The sequence below is a fragment of the Notamacropus eugenii genome, chromosome 2 (genome assembly GCF_028372415.1).
Source record: "Notamacropus eugenii isolate mMacEug1 chromosome 2, mMacEug1.pri_v2, whole genome shotgun sequence".
NCBI classification, from domain to species: Eukaryota; Metazoa; Chordata; class Mammalia; order Diprotodontia; family Macropodidae; genus Notamacropus; species Notamacropus eugenii.
The window spans coordinates 406179448-406198210 of NC_092873.1; the positions used below are offsets into that span (position 1 = coordinate 406179448).

General features: G+C 38.5%; 1 protein-coding gene across 2 annotated transcripts in view; it reads left to right on the forward strand.

The window, feature by feature from the left end:
* Positions 1 to 18763, forward strand: part of EFCAB2 (EF-hand calcium binding domain 2) — a 107395-nt gene that overhangs the window by 27852 nt on the left and 60780 nt on the right. For both annotated transcript variants that reach the window (XM_072647637.1, XM_072647638.1), the window contains exon 2: positions 15296 to 15380. In XM_072647637.1, the coding sequence (XP_072503738.1) occupies positions 15296 to 15380 (85 nt within the window). The remainder of the gene's footprint in view (positions 1 to 15295; positions 15381 to 18763) is intronic.

Genomic DNA, 18763 nt, shown 5'->3' on the forward strand with positions numbered 1-18763 from the left:
TAATGTTATTCTTATTTCTTCCATCAGCCAATGTCACAACTCTTCCATACCTTCTCATCTTTTTGTAATTTTTGTCCACGTTTTTTTTGTTTTTTTTTAATTTATTTAACTTTTAACATTTATTTTCACAAAATTTTGGGTTACAAATTTTCTCCCCTTTTATCCCCTCCCCCCCCAAACCCAAGCATTCTAGTTGCCCCTGTGTCCAATCTGCTCTTTCCTCTATCCTCTCTCCCTGTCCATGTCTCCGTCTTCTCTTTTGTCCTGTAGGGCCAGATAGCTTTCTTGACCCCTTAACCTGTATTTCTTGTTACCCAGTGGTAAGAACATTACATTTGGTCCTAACACTTTGAGTTCCAACTTCTTTAGCTCCCTCCCTCTCCACCCCTTCCCCTTGGAAGACAAGCAATTCAATATAGGCCAAATCTGTTTAGTTTTGCAAATGATTTCCATACTAGTTGTGTTGTATAGGACTAACTATATTTCCCTCCATCCTATCCTGTCCCCCATTACTTCTATTTTCTTATGGTCCTTTCCCTCCCCATGAGTGTCGACCTCGGATTGCATTCTCCTCCCCATGCCCTCCCCTCCATCCTCCCCCCCACCCTGCTTGTGCCCCTGTCCCCCACTCTCCTGTATTATGAGATAGGTTTTCCTATCGTCCACGTTTTTTTATGGTAAATCACCCATAGAGGATCCATTCAAAATGCTAGAAGACCTTCCTCTGGTTCTTTTAATATATGTGAGTACTAGTACAAGATTTGGGCTGTTCATCTCATCCCCTGTTCTTACTATGTGACTCCTTCTTGTCCTTTTCCAGAGAGGTGCTGCTTCTAGTATGTATCATTTTTGATAAAATAATGCGGCCTCTTTCCACGTACCATGGGTGTCTTCATTGCCTTTTGGATCATCTACAGTTTTGATTCTTTGGGGATTATGTTGTTCTATGATTTACAGATGTATAACATCACTGGGGAAATAACTGATATTAAAACGTGGCCTTTATAGCAGTAAGCAGCTTGGGAGCATTGACAATGCATCACAATTTACCGATGATAATTTTAGCCAGTCTCTCCGTATTCAAATTTAAGCTCAATTCATTGTTCATATATAGTATTTGTCCAAAGCATGTAAGCTATTAGCTTACTCAGTCGGCTACCACCTAACTATAAACCTAAGTGGTGTGAATTTTTTATCCACTTTGTTTTTTCATTGTAGATGGTTCTGTCAGTTTCTTGAGTTACTATAGATTTTATAAAAGAAGTATTTTTCAGTTTTTAGGACTTGATATAATCAGTACAGTGCCAGTAGATGTCTGGTGAAGTGCTATATTTCAATCATATCATGGTTTAAATATACTTTTGTGGATTATTTTGGGACTGTAACCATTATTTATATTGTTTCCATGGGAAAATGTGTCCTGAGTTCCAAACAGCAAGCTTACAAATGAACTTTTCCTTTACAGTTTAACTTTTACAAATTTCTTTTTAAGAAAGAAAAAGGGAAGAATTTGACAGATTAAAAAAAAGAAGCTAATAAAGGGTCAGTCCACTATTCAGTGTGTCCTCTAGCTGCCTATATTTCAGCATTGAAGAATGACAGTTCATATGCTTTACCCATAGTAGTGATACAGAATAAGACTGGAAAGATCTAGATGTATATAGACTTCTGGACACTAAACAAGAGAATTAAGGTTGACAGCTATACCATGCTATGAGTTCAAGATGCCCTGGATCATTTGTTGGGCAGCTAGTGGTTTTCAGTATTGGATTTGTCCAGTGGGTATTCCCAGATCCTCATGGCAGAGGAAAATAAATAGACTATAGCATTCATCTGCCCTGCAGGATTTTATCATTTTGAATGTTATGTCCCAAGGAATCTCTGGGGCACTGACTATCTTTCAACAATATATATTTAGAAGGTGGTAGGAGAAATGAATTACTTGTCTAAGTGTTATCTAGATGACCTTATTTCCTTTGGAGAGGGCTTGGAAAGATGTTAGGTTAGACTGATCACCTTGAGGACATTACCAGCTTTGCAGCTCCTCTCCCAGGTAGGTACATTAGTATTTCCATAGGTAGAGATTACTGATCCAGCGAAGATAGCTGGCCATGTGTAAAGGAACTCTAGGAACTAAAGATTTGTCTAGGATTTGGTGACATTTATTGAAAATTTATGAAGAATTCTGCTATTGTGTCTAAGCATTTCAGCGATGTCACTCGCACTTGTGGAGGTGGGTGTCCTGCAGAATCCCAGCTGAGAGTTTCTCCTTCATACATATTCCCCATATGTGTACCCTTCAGGGATACTTTCTCTTCATGTTCATTCTCCCTACTAGTGGTGGGGTTCCCCATCGACTCCAGGATTAAATATGGAATGCTTTGTTTGGCATTCAAAGCTCTTCATAACCTGGTCCCACCTATCTTTCTAGCTTGCTTATGCCTTACTCCTCTGGTCATGGACTCTTGGATCCAGTGACACTTGCCTCTTTGATGTTGCTCAAACAAGGCTTTCCATATCTCAGCTCTGAGCATTTACCTCTGGTTGTCTGCCATCCCTGGAATACTGCCCTTCCTCATCTCTGCCCACTGGTTTCCCTGACTTCTTTTATGGTCCAGCTAAAATCTCATCTTCTAGAGGAAGCCTTTCTCTTAATTTTAATGCCTTCTCTTTTAATTATTTCCCATTTATATTGCATATAGCTTGATTGTGCATATTTGTTTGGTTAGTGTCTCCCCAATTAGGTTGAAGGCCAGGACTATCCTTGACCTTTTTTTGCATCCCCAACACTTAGCACAGTATCAGACAAATGGTAGGTATTTAAGAAATATTTATGGACTGACTGACAGACTTTATATTTGTGGGAGAGTATGTCCTAGATTTATGGGCATACGTTTTCATCTGTTTAGTAAATCTACTATGTTCTCATTAAATGCTTTGCCTTGAACTAATATATTCTCAGGCTGACTAGAGAAAAAGTGTAAATAAAATAGGTAAGGGCTTATAAGCAATTTAAAAAAATGTGGATGTGGACCCAGAGTATCTTCAGCCTAGGGTTGCACCATCTGGGGGCACCAGATGTCAGAGGGGGCTGGCCTAGGTGTCACATACATCATAACTTTCATAGGATCATATATTTAGAGCTGGCAGGGACCTTGGAGATCATCAAGTCCTCAAGTCCAAACCCAACCTGAGCCTCGTTTTATAGATGGAGAATCTGAAGTTGAGAGAGGGCGAGTGATTTGCCCAAGGCAACACAGCAAGTAAGTGTTTGAGTCAGGATTTGGACCTAGGTCATCTGACTTCAAACCCCAAACTCTATCATACCACTAGGCACCTTATACATTCATTAATAAGAATAACAGCTAACATTTATATGGTGCTTTAAAGTTGCAAATATTATCTCTTTTGATACTTAGAAGTAAGAACAGAGATTATCAGAATAATTTTGATAATTTGGTTGTCATTATTATATTCCATCTAGAGCTATTAAACGTCTCACCGAAAAAAAATATATCTCTTTCAAAGATAATTATTTTCAAAAGCAATTTATTTAGTTGTATTCTAATAGCCCCCAAATCTTTTTTTACCCTTCAGATGAAAACGTTTGTTTTTTCCAGCAAATGTTTTCAGATTTCAAACATTTATTTCAGTTGTTGGACAGAAATATTAATTTTGAAGCCATGTAATAGATATTTTTTTGCAAATATTTGCATCCATTAAGACAGATTGCTTTTATGCTTTCATTCAGTTTGGATAGTGTATCTCTTTTGCACAAAGCTAACTAAAAATCATCAGTTTGCTTTCATGAAAATATTCATGGCTTTAGAAAATCTGTGGAATGAAAAGAATAGTTAAGATGAATTAGAGAGGGGGAAGAATTTGTCCAAATTTTATATTTGGGCAAGAAGTAGATCTATTTTCCTTTCATCTTTTTTTTTTTTTAAATGATGAGAAATAGAGAAAAACAAAGAAGCCAGGGCCATTTATTTTAAAAATCACCATCTCAAAAAGGAAAGTGATGCTTCCGTTTGTTTTTGGCTTTGCTTGCTGGCTTAACCATCTGGAACGTTTGGGCAGCAGTGATCTGCAATATTATTGGGAACAGATCCATTTCTTTGCCCTGCCCAAAATGTTCATCTTCTTTAATACTCTTTGGTTAAAATGTATTTTTATAATTGACATTTTACATTTGGAGCATGAGGGTGCCATATACATCTACCTTACATTGGTTCTTTCTGGTACTGGAATACTGCAGGGCAGTCTGTTTTCTTGGAACCATTTCTTTCTCAGGCAACTGCAGTTTTCTAGTTCTGTAGATGCTTTTAAAACTGACATGACTCTGTCAGAGTAAATTGCATTTAAAAAATAACAGTCTAATTCTAATCCATGTAAATGACGGACTTAAAAAGAAGTTTTACATAAATCACAGTTGTCTTTGAGAAATATCTCACCAGTTGCAACGATTATGATTTTGTAGTTGTTCCATGAAAAAAATCTAGTTCAAGGCTGGGTTCACAAATTCTTAGGAGCTATACATAATTAATATGAAGGACCACCATTGAAACCTGAATGTTCCTTTTCATATACATCCATATATGTGTATGTGCGTTGTGCATATTTATATGTGTATGTTTATTAAGAAGGCTGAATGAATCTGCTGTTGATGACAGTGGTGTATTTTATGATGAGAAGCCCTCTGTGTTGTCTAGGACCTGTAAATTTTAATACTGCCAACCAGTGATATGGCAGCTTGAGAAGATTTATTTCTTAAATCCATATTTTCAGTCACAAAGACCACAAGAACTTTATGTAAAGTAAGTAGTATGATGTTGAAATGTTCTAAAATAAAATGAACCCTGCATAGTCCAATAAGGCTTAGGAGAGAGGGAAGGAGAATGAAAATGGAATATGTCTCAGGATTTCTGATAATGTTGTTTCTCTTTCAATTACTAATTAATGACAGGAAAGGCAACATTCTCCTCCTATGTGGTTCTGTAATAAATTATGCAGGGTTAGTGCTTTTTTTTCCCTTGCTGTATGTACAGTGACAATTAGACCGTTGCAGAAGCATGAAAACATTTTGAAAAGCATCTTGGCCAGACTGAATTTGGTTTAAAAATGTTTTGAACTACCCTCCCTACACAAACGTTTTGCCTCTGAAACTACTGCAGTCCTCTCAGATTTTCTGGCCCTTAGTAGTTCAGGCAGGTCAAACTGGAGAGCTGATTCATAGTCTGGTCTAAAGAAACAATTGCATAAGCATTTGGCTGGCCTCAGTCCTTCAAAGCAAATATTATTTTTCTACAATACTTGAAACAAACATTTTTTGTTGGAAATGTTTGCCACTGAAACAAATGTTTGTCTTCGAAATTTACAATTGAATTGTTAAGACATTGCCAAAAAAAAATGTTTCTTTGTCAGGGAAATGCTTGCCAATGTAGATATTATTACTAATAGATAATAATAAAGTGAATTGCTTTCAGAAATAGGTTAATCTCATCATTAAAGGACTTTCCTAAGGCATATACATTTTAAAAGGCACATCTTATATTGACTCATTATAAGACTATGTAGGGTTTATAATGTGACTGTGTTTTACCTTATTTTTAGAAGTTGTCTCCTTCTTTTCCTGCCCTCGAACAAACAAATAAAGCTGTTCATTGATTAGTTACAGCAGGGAATTAATTAATTAACAACTCAATGGAGAAATATCATTAATAATACATTTCAAAAGATCCCGGATTAAATTAGGGTAGATATTCTTTTACATCCTTTTACATCTTAGTTGGTTTCATGAGTTGTTATGGTCCAAAACCACATGTTATTTGATGGCTAACTTTCTGGTGATACAATCAACAAACAAACATTTATTTTTGAGCTCCTTGAGGGCAAGTTTTGTATCCTGAGCACATAGCACAGTGCCTGACACATAGTAGACACTTAAATGAGTTTTGACCGACATTCTTAATCATATAGTATTTATTTATTATAATATTAATTTATCACAATATTTATTAACTGATAGACAAAAATGCTTATTATGTGCCAGGAACTGGTGAAACAAAGACAAAAAGTGAAAGTCTGTTTAGGAGACTATTTAGACTCAAGGAACCTAGCCAGAGAAAACGGCATATACATACCAGATCATTTGGAGGGAGTGGGGGAGGCACTCACCTTTGGGCATTAGAAATGACTTTGTGATGCTTGAGCTTAGAATTAAAAGAAATTAGGGTGAGAAAGAGGTGCATTTCTAGCATGGGGCACAATTACCACCAAGACACAGAGAGGCTTGGTGTAAGGAATAGTGAAATAGCCAGTTTGGCTGGACCAGAGAGTATGTGGACAGCAATGATATGTAATTTGACTGGAATGGCAAACTGGAACCAGATTGTAAAAGGCCATAAATGCCAAATAGAGGGGTTTATATTTGAGCTTGAGGAACCATAGGGGAACCATTGGGTTTATTGAGTAGGAGAGTAACTACCATGTTAAGACTTGCACTTTAAGGAAATTGTTTTTGTTGCTGTTTATAGGATGAAGTGAAGACAGAAGAGATTTGAGGCAGGGAGATCAGTTAGGGTATTATAATAATCCAGAGGAGAAGTGAAAAGATCCTGAGCTAGGTCGGTGGCTTTGAGAGTGAAAAGCACTGTCAAGAAAGAGACATCAAGTTAGAAACAAGATTTGGCAAATGATTGGATATCTAGGGTGAGTGTAAAGAGTCAGGGATGATTCCAAGGCTGCTAACTTGGGGAACCAGAAGGATAGTGGTGCCCTTGACCGAAATGGGAAGTTTAGAAAAGGGGGAAGTTTGAGGGAAAAGATAATGAGTTATATTTACAATTCTGACAAGTCAGAAATTGAGATGTCTGTGGGACATACAGTTTGAAATATCTGATGGAAATTTAGTTTTGTAGCCAACACAGCCAATAGGAGAAACTAGGACTGAAACTAGGAGTCTTCAGCATAGAAGTGATAATTAAACCCATGTGGGCTTATAAAAGAGAGAGGGAGAGAAAGAAGGGAGACCAGGTTGGAGCCTTGCTTGGTAGATAGATTCATGAAAGGAAACTGAGAAGGAGCAGTTAGACAAGGAGAACCAAGGGAGAGTATCAGAAGAATCCAAAGAAGATAAAGTATCCAAGAGGGGAAAGTGACCAACATTCCCTCTGTAGGTCCTTACTCAGAGTCCTTCCTGTTGCGTGGAACTTGCCAGAGTTTGTTTCTACTTGCCATGATGAGATAGGAGCAAAATGACAAAAAACTAATTTTTATTTTCTTCAAGACAAACAATAAAATTCTGCTCAAAATATTGCAAGAAGTCTAGGTATACTGAATCAAACTTTGTTGGGTTTTTTTTAAATAGTATTTTATCCAATTACTGGTAAAGAAAATTTTTAATGTTCATTTAAAAAAAAAATTTTGGATTCCAAACTTTTCTCCTTCCCTCTTTTTCCTCCCTCACTACCTAAAAGGGTAAGAAATTTGATGTAGGTTATATATGTGCAATCATGGAAAACATTTCCATATTAGTCATGTTGGGAGAGAAGAAACAGAATAAAAAGAAAAAGACCACAAAAAAAATTGCATGCTTCAATCTTCATTCAGACTCCATCAGTTCTTTCTCTAGATGAGAATAGCATTTTCTATCATGAGTCCTCTGAAATTGTCGTGGATCACTGTATTGCTGAGAAGAGCTAAATCATTAATAATTGATTATTGCACAGTGTTGCTGTTACTGTGTTCAACATTCTTCTAGTTCAGCTCTTTTCACTGCATCAGTTCATGTAAGTCTTTCCAGGTTTTTCTGAGAGCATCCTGCTCATCATTTCTTATAGTACAGTAATATTCCATCATAATTACATACTGTAACTTGTTCAGCCATTCCCCTGCTCATCATTTCTTATAGCACAGTAGCATTCCATTAAATTCATATAGCACAACTTGTTTAGCCATTCCCCAATTGATGGGCAGCCCCTCAATTTCCAGTTTTTTGCCACTACAAAAAAACAGCTGCTATAGATATTATTTTACATGTAGATACTCCCTTTCCCATTTTTATGATCTCTTTGGGATACAGACCCAAGTAGCAAATACTTCTGTACTTTGACAGATGAATCTTTGATCTCACTGATGGGGCTATTGACCCCAATAGTGCAGATTTCAGATCCATCAACTCTTATTCCTAGTGCTTCTGGTCCATACCTTCCTGTCAGCCACCCACAGGGCATCCAGCCAGGCACCTTTAAAGATTCTTCTTGGAATCTCCTCTTGTTAGAGGACTCTAATCCAAGTTCTTCCCAATTTAACCCTGAAGTCATGTATCTTGACTGCCCATTTTCTAACTTTCCCATCCATACAAATGATGAGGAAATACCAACATCTAAATTATGGAATGGTACAGCTATAAGATGTAAAAGAGCTCACCTAGACACATATGAAACTTTTTTCTAATCCCATTGCATTTATTCTGTCCTCATTCTGGAAACTGACTATATTCTATCTTTTATATAGTATGTATTATATATATAATACATGTATATATCTATAAATATTCATATTATTAAGCTATGAAAGCTTAAAACTGCCCTAGGACTTTTGGGACATCTTGTGTATATAAGTGCCTTGTTTTCCTCAGCAAAGCTAAAAGTTCCTTGAGGGCAGGGATCATGTCATAGACTATATAACATCTCCCACATTGCCTAATAGTGTTAGGCACACTGGAGGTGCTCAGAAAATAGTTACAGAATTTAATGTCCTCTGGCTCTGAGCAGAATTAACTCCTAAACTGAGACAGAACAATAATTAGTCTCAGAGCTAGAAGAAACTTTGCAAATCATCTAGTCCAAATCCCTTGTTTTTCAGATAAGAAAACCTGGGTTGGAGGAAGGCAGGGCAGTACATACCCAGGACAGAATCACTCACCCTCCAAACCCTTGGAGAGATTAGAGATGTGTTGGGGACACTATAAGTAGAACTTAAAGGACTGTTCCAACAGTTGTCAAGATGTATGACCCTGGGAGGTGGGCCACGTGGTCTCCTGCAGAGATAATGAAAGAGAAGGAGCATGAGGAGGCATGGCCATCTATTGGGAACCATAATATGCCCTGAGTTAAGGGGTACACATTCTGGATGACAAACAAACAAAATAGCAGCATTAAAAGCTGCTGCCAAGGGAATTGAACAAGCAAAGGACTGAAACAAGGATAAACTTGTGTATACAGTATGACAGAAATGAGTGAATGAATGAACTGCAGACTGGAAAGAAAATTGCTATGAAGTAGGGATATTGTCCATAGAGAGTCACTTCACTGGGTAACATGACTGGACATTGATATCGAGTGGAAGATTTTTCTGCATTTTTCAAAAGTCAAAGGCAATACAGGAGCTCAGAGAAGAGCTGGACAAGAAACTAGCAGTGAGAAGACTCAATTAATGGTTGCAGATGTTGAATTTGACTTAAGTCAGTATTCAGTTTAACCCTGCCTTGAAAGCTCTACACTATCCTTACCCTTCCCTTCTCCACCCCCCATTTGATTTGAAGCTAAATACCATGGCTATCTATGACCTTTCCCCCCCCTCTCATTTTGTTTGCAAACTTTATAAGCTTTTCTATATGTTGATGTTATAAATTTTTTTATTAATTTATTTAACTTTTAACATTCATTTTCACAAAATTTTGGGTTCCACATTTTCTCCCCTTTTGTCCCCTCCCCCCACCCCAAAACACCGAGCATTCTAATTGCCCCTGTCTGCCAATCTGCCCTCCCTCCCTCCCCACCCCTTCCCTTTGGAAGGCAAGCAATTCAATATAGGCCAGATCTGTGTAGTTTTGCAAATGACTTCCGTAATAGTAGTGTTGTGTAAGAACTAATTATATTTCCCTCCATCCTATCCTGTCCCCCATTACTTCTGTTCTCTCTTTTGATCCTGACCCTCCCCATGAGTGTTGACCTCGAATTGCTCCCTCCTCCCCGTGCCCTCCCTTCCATCATCCCCCCCACCCTGCTTGTCCCCTTATCCCCCACTTTCCTCTATTGTAAGATAGGTTTTCATACCAAAATGACTGTGCATTTTATTCCTTCCTTTAGTGGAATGTGATGGGAGTAAACTTCATGTTTTTCTCTCACCTCCCCTCTTTTTCCCTTCACTAAAGTCTTTTGCTTGCCTCTTTTATGAGAGATAATTTGCCCCATTCCATTTCTCCCTTTCTCCTCCCAATATATTTCTCTCTCACTGCTTGATTTCATTTTTATTTTTTAAGATATGATCCCCTCCTCTTCAGTTCACTCTGTGCACTCTGTCTCTATGTGTGTGCGCGCGTGTGTGTGTGTTATCCCACCCTGTACCCAGATGCTGAATAGTTTCAAGAGTTACAAATATTGTCTTTCCATGTAGGAATGTAAATAGTTCAACTTTTGTAAAGTCCCTTATGACTTCTCTTTGCTATTTACTTTTTCATGATTCTCTTCATTCTTGTGTTTGAAAGTCAAATTTTCTTTTCAGCTCTGGTCTTTTCATCAAGAATGCTTGAAACTCCTCTATTTCATTGAAAGACCAATTTTTCCCCTGAAGTATTATATTCAGTTTTTCTGGGTAGGTGATTCTTGGTTTTAGTCCTAGTTCCTTTGACTTCTGGAATATCCTATTCCACGCCCTTCGATCCCTTAATGTGGAAGCTGCTAGATCTTGTGTTATCCTGATTGTATTTCCACAATACTTGAATTGTTTCTTTCTAGCTGCTTGCAATATTTTCTCCTTGATCTGGGAACTTTGGAATTTGGCCACAATGTTCCTAGGAGTTTCTCTTTTTGGATCTCTTTCAGGTGGTGACCTGTGGATTCCTTGAATACTTATTTTGCCCTCTGGTTCTAGAATCTCAGGGCAGTTTTCCTTGATAATTTCATGAAAGATGATGTCTAGGCTCTTTTTTTGATCCTGGCTTTCAGGTAGGCCCATAATTTTTAAATTGTTTCTCCTGGATCTATTCTCCAGGTCAGTTGTTTTTCCAATGAGATATTTCACATTATATTCCATTTTTTCATTCTTTTGGTTTTGTTTTGTGATTTCTTGGTTTCTCATAAAGTCATTAGCCTCCATCTGCTCCATTCTAATTTCGAAAGAACTATTTTCTTCAGTGAGCTTTTGAATCTCCTTTTCCATCTGGCTAATTCTGCTTTTGAAAGCATTCTTCTCCTCATTGGCTTTTTGAACCTCTTTTGCCAATTGAGTTAGCCTATTTTTCAAGGTGTTATTTTCTTCAGCATTTTTTTGGGTCTCCTATTTAGCAGGGAGCTGATCTGCTGTTCATGCTTTGACTGCATGTCTCTCATTTCTCTTCCCAGCTTTTCTTCCACCTCTCTAACTTGATTTTCTAGGAGCCCTTCTATGGCCTGAGCCCATTGAGTGGGCTGGGATATAGAGGCCTTGACTTCTGTGTCTTTGCCTGATGGTAAGCATTGTTCTTCCTCATCAGAAAGGAAGGGAGGAATTGCCTATTCTCCAAGAAAGTAACCTTCTATATTTTTATTTCTTTTCCCTTTTCTGGGCATTTTCCCAGCCAGTGATTTGACTTCTGAATATTCTCTTCACACCCACTTTGCCTCCGGATCCTCCCAGCCAGCGCTTGGGGTTTGAGATTCAAATGCTGCTTCCCAGCCTCAGGGCTTTTGGCAGGGGCAGGGCTGCTATTCAGTGTGAGATTAAGTTCAGGTGCTCAGGTCAGGGCAGGGTCGCCTCACGGGCTCAGTTCCCTCAGGGGGTTTATGCAGAGACCTTCAACAATGGATCCAGGCTCCTGCCTGCTTGGGGAGCCCCAGTCTGCTCCCATCTCCGCTGTTGCCTCCCGAGGGGGCCTGAGTTATGGGGGCACCCCACTCCCCTCTTGACCCGCCAAAGAGACCCTCTCACCAACCCCTGTCACCTGTGGGTGGAGGGACCCGCGTGGCCGCTGGAGATTCTGTCCCTGAAGCCCGCTCGGATCTTTTCCTCTCGGTGCCGCGGCTGCGGCAGGGCTGTACTCAGCTCCCAGTCCCGGCGCCCAGTCCGAGGTGCAAAGGACCTTTTGTGAGAGGTTTGCAGGTCTCTCTGGAACAGAAATTTCCCTCGCTCCAATGTTCTGTGGCCTCTGGGTGCAGAATTCGCTGTGAGTTACTTTTTTGTAGCTGTTCTATGGGTTGTGGGTTCGGAGCTATGTGTATGTGCGTCTTTCTACTCCGCCATCTTGGCTCTGCCCCCCCATAAATTCCTCTTAAAAGAACATAAGTAAATTCTTTTGAAACATGGCTAATATGGAAATGTTATGCAGGATTGCATGTATATAATCTATATCAAATTGTTTGCCATCTGAACAGGGAGGGGAGGAAGTTGGAACTCAAATTTTTGTCTTTGTTTTGTCCTTTCTCAAAGTGGATCATGTTATCAGGAAGGTGAGGCTATGACTTGCAATTTACCTTTAGCCAAACTTGAATGATGAAATAGAATTATGAAAAACAAGTAAGTTTGCTTGTCCTTTCATCTTTAGAAAAATCTCTGCTAATAAAGAAAGGACCAATTATAAAACAAGTTTTTTTAGAATTATATTTACAAAAGAATAAACTCCTTGAGCGCAGGGACTATATTTATTTTTAACTTTGTATCCCCCAGTACCTATCAGAGTGCTTGAAACATAGAAGGCACTTAATTAATGCTTCTTAAATTAATGAATCAAATAAAAATATGAACTCTATTTCCCATATAATAATGATAATAATCATAATGATAAGAATTTAATTATATACAATGTTATATACACATATATACATAGAAATATGAGAGAAGAAAAATAAGAAAATCCCCAAACTTACAGACTATATGGAAGCCTGATGCCTTTATATCATTAACACTTTCAAAGAAAAAAAAAACGAATTGGTAGGTGCTGGATTTAGTAAATACCGCCCCCCCCCCCCAAAAAAAAATCTATGGTCCTTTGCTGTGGGAATTTCTCCCTGATGGAAGGAGACAGTAAATAGAAGAAAAATGGATATGTTCTGCAAAGATAATGATAACAAACTTTTCATTCTCAAGACAATGGAACTACTAGATCTGGACACTAATATCACAGTTTGGGAGGTATTTGTAGAGGAAATAAAAAACAAATGTTAAAAGTTTTTGTTTCCATGTAATTGAGAAAAGAAACAAAAAGAATACAAGTAAGAAATGCAGACTTTTAACAACCATAAAAATTGTTCACATTTACCAATTTAGAGCAAGGTAGATATTACTTCCTCCACTTCTGTAAAGTTCAGTTCAATTTTCTCTGCCTTGGATTTAGAGAAACAAGCTGTGCTGCTTGACCGTTCACATGGCTTGGGTGAAGGAAATCTATGATTTTTCCTTTTTGTGAGAAGAAGGATCTACCAGATCTTCTCACCTGGAACTTGCCATCTGCTCTAGGACTTGTAGGCCTTGCATTGGCCCTGAAGATGAACTTTCTTTTATGAGTTGTCTCCCCCCTTAGACTTTGAGCTTGAGAGCAAAAACTCTCTTAGCTTTTCAGTTTGTTTTTCTAGCTCTAAGCATGATGCTTGCCATGTAGTGAGTGTTTAATAAATGCTTTTTTTACTCATTCATTAAAAAAAAACTGGGGGAAAGACAGACGAGGTCAGAGCTTTGTCTGGCAGTGATGGTTGTGTGGTAGAGGGTATTGTGTTAGTGAGAAGGGAATTAATAATTCATTCTTGAATGCCAACTCCTCCTTGTCTCCCTCAGCTTTTATGTGGGTAGTTTCTTCCTTCTTACTGTCAGCTCTCTCAGTTCTAAGCCCAATACTGGAAAAAGAAAATTGGGAGAGGAAAAGCTCACTCACAACCTTCTCCCTTCCCTTCTTCCCAAGCTGCTAGGTTCATTTTGTGCCCAGGATCCTCCATATCCATGCTGTTCTCTGCTTTAGGAAAGCTATAAAAATAGAAATCAATAATTTCTCTCCTGTTCAGCTCTGAGCTCCCATTGTGCCAAGAAAGGTCCCAGCAGTAATAAAAATCTATTTATCTCTCTCCCTGTATGCCCCACCACCCATTGCCTCCCTCTCAGTTACCTTTTAGCAACGAAACACACATATCTGTAATGCAGTAGTTAACCACAGCTTTATCTTTATACTGGCTTAAAAGACAATTTTCATTCCTATAAAAATAAAAAAAAAACCCTCTAGAGATAAGCTTTGGAACACATATGCTCTCTCAGGAAGGGATAAGGGAGAGTTGGGAAGGGAATCACCATCTTGGATCTGCCTTTCTGAGTAAGTTCAGCAAAACCAAGATCTGTCTAGACACTCAGCTTGGCTCCAGTCTGGGGCATCATGATGACATCATCGCTCAAGTTCTGCTCCTGTTTCCATGGGGACTTCTTTCCATGGCCTCTTCTGTTCCTGTCTCTCATTGTTCCGCTTTCAGTATCTAGTGAGGCTGCTACCCAGGGCCCAGGGTAGAACACAACAGTGAATCTCCTCTTCCTACTGATCCCTTGGGTGGCTCCTGCCCCTACTTCTCTTCCCCCTCCTCCATCTCTTCCTCCTTCTCCTCTCTCCTTAGAAATAGAAGGAGCTCAGCTTTCCACCTTCCTGACAGGATTGTTGTTGTAAGAATCTGCTATACTCCAGGGGACACTTAATAAATGTTTATTCCCTTCCCTTCAGCAGACTCAGTAGAGTAGCCGTGGAGAACTTCCTTGCCACTGGTGGGCTTTGACTTCCAATGACCTGTTCTACTAGAACGATGAAATAATTTACTGTAATAGTAGATTGAAGAGCTAGGATTTAAATCCAGGCCTTTGGACTCCAAATTGAGTGCTCTTTACATTGCACTTAGGGGAGAAACTTGGGGATTCAATTCAATTTATTAAGTACCTGCCACATGCAAGGGACTAGGCTAGGCCCTGGGAATAATCAATAAATATTTATTAAGCACTTAACTATGTGCCAGGCCCAGTGCTAAGCACTGGGAATACAAAAAGAGGCAGAAGATAGTCCCTACCCTCAAGGACCTTACATTGTTCAGGGCAGGAGGTGGCACAGACCTATGGCTGTGCACAGATAAATAAAATACAAGATTAATTTCAGGAAGGGGGTTTGGGAAAGGCTTCTGATAGGAGAAGGGCCCTGAAACTGCTCCTTAAAAAGAAACTAGGGAAAAGCAGGAAGGGGTATTTTGAGTATGGCTTTGTTTATTTAGTACTCATAGACTATTGAAAATTCCACTTTGAGTTAAATAGTTACGCGAATTTATTTTTGTTGTTTTATTTTATTTTTTTTTTACAGAAGCAGGATTACAAGATATTCAGAAAAAAATCAAAGATGCTTTTGAGGTGTTTGACCATGAATCCAATGACACCGTGGATGTTAGGTTTGGAATTTTTTTCACACATAAAATTATGTTAGATAGGAATGCTGTTAAGTCCTAAATTACTTACGTAACAAGTATTCATAGAATATGAGATTTGTTTTGCCTTAGCAGGAAAATTTCCACCCTTGGCTTTATTAAAAGGTAGAAACTGTATACTTGCTCACTGCTGTTTTCTATACGTAGAGCCATAGAATTTTAGCAGTGAAAAGGCCCTGAGGGAGCTGAGTATCAACATTCACTCTCTACCATTATTTGCGGTGTATCTCCTCAGCAGGATCCTCACCCTTAGTAGATATTCTATTCTTTCGGTTCAAACCTAGTCAACTCCATATCTCATTTTTTCACAGAAACTTGCATACCTTTTGTTCTCACCACCAATCACATTCCAAGCATCCCACATATATAGAAGATGACCTTGCCTCCTGCATCACTGAGAAGATTAAGGCCATGTTACCTGACCTAGACTCCCTCAGCTTTCCTTCCTCAATTCTCTGGAACTTCTCAGCATCATTATCTTTTTATCTTCCTCCAGATACAAAAAAAGAAATGTTCTCCTTACCTCTCAATAAAGCTATTTTCTCTTCCTGTTATATAGTGGACTAAGCCTGACTGAGGCTGATCCCTAGGTAGTGTAAGTAAAATAGAGGAACAGAATTACTCATAGGTCATTTAGTAGTTAACAAAAGGATGCCTACTTAGCCACAACATAGAAAGGATATAGTACTTTTCTGATCAATAAGGCAGGGTATAGTGATTAAGGAAGCCTTGTTACATCTGCCAGTTTCACCTAGGTAAGACTTTTTATGCCTTTAACTAATGAGGGAGCCCAATAAATATGGCCTGAAGGCACTAGGATGCTTCAGTTCATAATTAGGTGTTTGGACCATAACTCCTTAGGCTAAGAACGAGTGTAACCAAATGGGGGTTGGAGTGATGGTGGTGGTGTACAGAGACTGGACTATCACATGCGACTTCAGTTCCATTTCCTTTTGCCTGCTCTTATCTCCTTTTTCCCAGTCATTTTCAATATCTCCTCCATAGCTCCACCTCATTTGTTTCCAAGTATGCTCAGATCTTCTCAAAGCTAAAAAGATCCTTCTCTTGATTCTTCCAGCCCATCTAGCTAATGTCCCATCTATCTGTATTGTTAAACTTCTTGAAAAAATGCGCTTATATCCAATGCCTCCTGTTCCTCACCTCTCTTGCAACTTGGCCCCTTTTCCAGTTGATCAATTGAAGCTTCTTTTTCAAATGGCTGTTTTTCAGATTTCACACTTCTTGTCTTTTCTGAGTTTTTGACACTATTGACCACTTAGGAATTTTTTCCAATTACCAACCATGAAAATAAAGAAAATAAATAATTAACGTTTATTTTCTTTCCCTCTCATCCCCCCTCCACCAAAATGGAAAAAAACTCCCCCAAATCCTTGTAACAAATATGCATAATCAAGGAAAACAGATTCATGTATTGGCCTTATCAAAAAAAAATGTCATAACTGACATCTTGAATCCATTTCCTTTCTTTTACTGGGTGGGTAACTTGTTTCTTCATAGGTCATCTTAAATCATCCCCTTCTGTAGAATAATCTTTTTTTTTTTTTTGTCTCTAGATGCTTTTCTGGTTCTCCTCCTAGTCTCCTTTTCTGTCTTCTTTGATGGTTTCTCATCCTTTCCTGAGCCTTTAATGAGATGGTTGATTGGTCAGTTGCCAGGCATTTATTAATCACTTACTATGTGCCAGGCACTGTGTTAAGCAGTGGTGATACAAATATGAACAAAAATAACCTTTTCTTTTTTCTTTCCCTCCTAGTAGAGCATAAGCTTCCTGAAGGCAGGAAATGTTAAAAAATGTTGTCCAGGTAGTCAGTCACATTCCCTCACACACATTAAGAAAATTTAAGTATTATTAATAATAATTTAAAAATCAGAAACAATAATAAAGATTATACTTATTTTATCCCCCATCTGTATAATTACTTCAAATGCTTAAAGGGGCCATCACGTCGCTCCCAAGTCCTCTCTTGTTCTGGGTAACTATCCTCAGTTCCAGTTCTTCAGTTTGATCTATAGGTGGCATGATCTCAAGGCCTTGTGGGTCACATTCCAACTTCTCAATGTCTTTACTAAAGTGTAGTACTCAGAATGAAATAGTCAACCACCTGGTATCTGATCCAGGCTTACAGTAGTGGGAACATCACTCTATCCACCCCAAGTGCCATATACTAAGTCTTACTGTCTTAGAGCAACCTAAGATGATCACATTTCCTTTTTTGGCTACCCTAGGACACTGAGCTTGCAATCCACCAGAACCCTCAGATCTTTTTTAGACAAACTACTGGCTAGTCATAGCTTCCTTGTCTTGTACTTGTAAAATTGATATATTGAACTGCAGGGTAGTACTTTACATTTCTAGACCATTAGGATCTTTGTAGATCTTGGCTCTGTCACCAAGTACTTGAAACTGAGGAAGATGGGAAAGACTGTCGTTCATAAATAGCAGGCATGTACCTGGATGAAGCTAAAGAGGTGAGCCAGGAGCCTGAAGCACTTCGTTAGTCATGCAGGTAAGGATAGAGACAAGAAGGCAAGGCAGGAATTAAGAAATCATTAAGAGTGCCAAGTTAACAAAGCCAAGTAGGCTGGCAAATTGAGGAACAGAGCCACTGGGCATAAAGCCTAGCTTTATGTTAGATGAAGTAGATGAAGGAGAGTAGTGAATGACACACCTATAGGACTTTGACCACCATGGCTCCATTAAGTTTCTTTAGAAGAAAAAAATCCTAAATTTTTTTTTGCTCAATCATCCAGAAATGCTAGCATTCCAAAATATAAAGAACACAAAAAATAGATGGTTGTGCAAGAAATAGTAAATTTGTTATATAGTTTGTTTTCTAAAAAGTGTAAGTGACATTTAGCAAGGTAATAAACAGTGTCTTTTTTGTGTCCCTTTGTGAACATCTCTGGTTTTCTTCTGTGTATTTTAAATGCTTTGTGGATGTTCTTTTTTCTCTTTTTGCATCTCTATTGTTTTCTGTTAGTTTATACTCTTCCTATCAAAGAGTAACCTTCCTTTATTCCAAAGAATATAGTTAAGCACAAGAAATTAAGACATTGGCCATTGCTGAAACTGTATCGTTCTGGACTGCTAGTCCTCCAAGTCCTCCAATGATGCTCTAAAAAAAGTTTTATTGATGTGTTTTCTTTTTACATTCTACACATTCACAGATTATTCCCACTTTGTGAGAGGTCTCTTGTAACATGGCAAAACACTTAAGTAAAACTAGTAGTAACCTCATCTGAAAGTGCACTAAACATTTCACATCTGTAACGTTCCCACCCCACCTCTCTATTTTTCAAAATAAATAGAAACCTTTTCTTTCCCT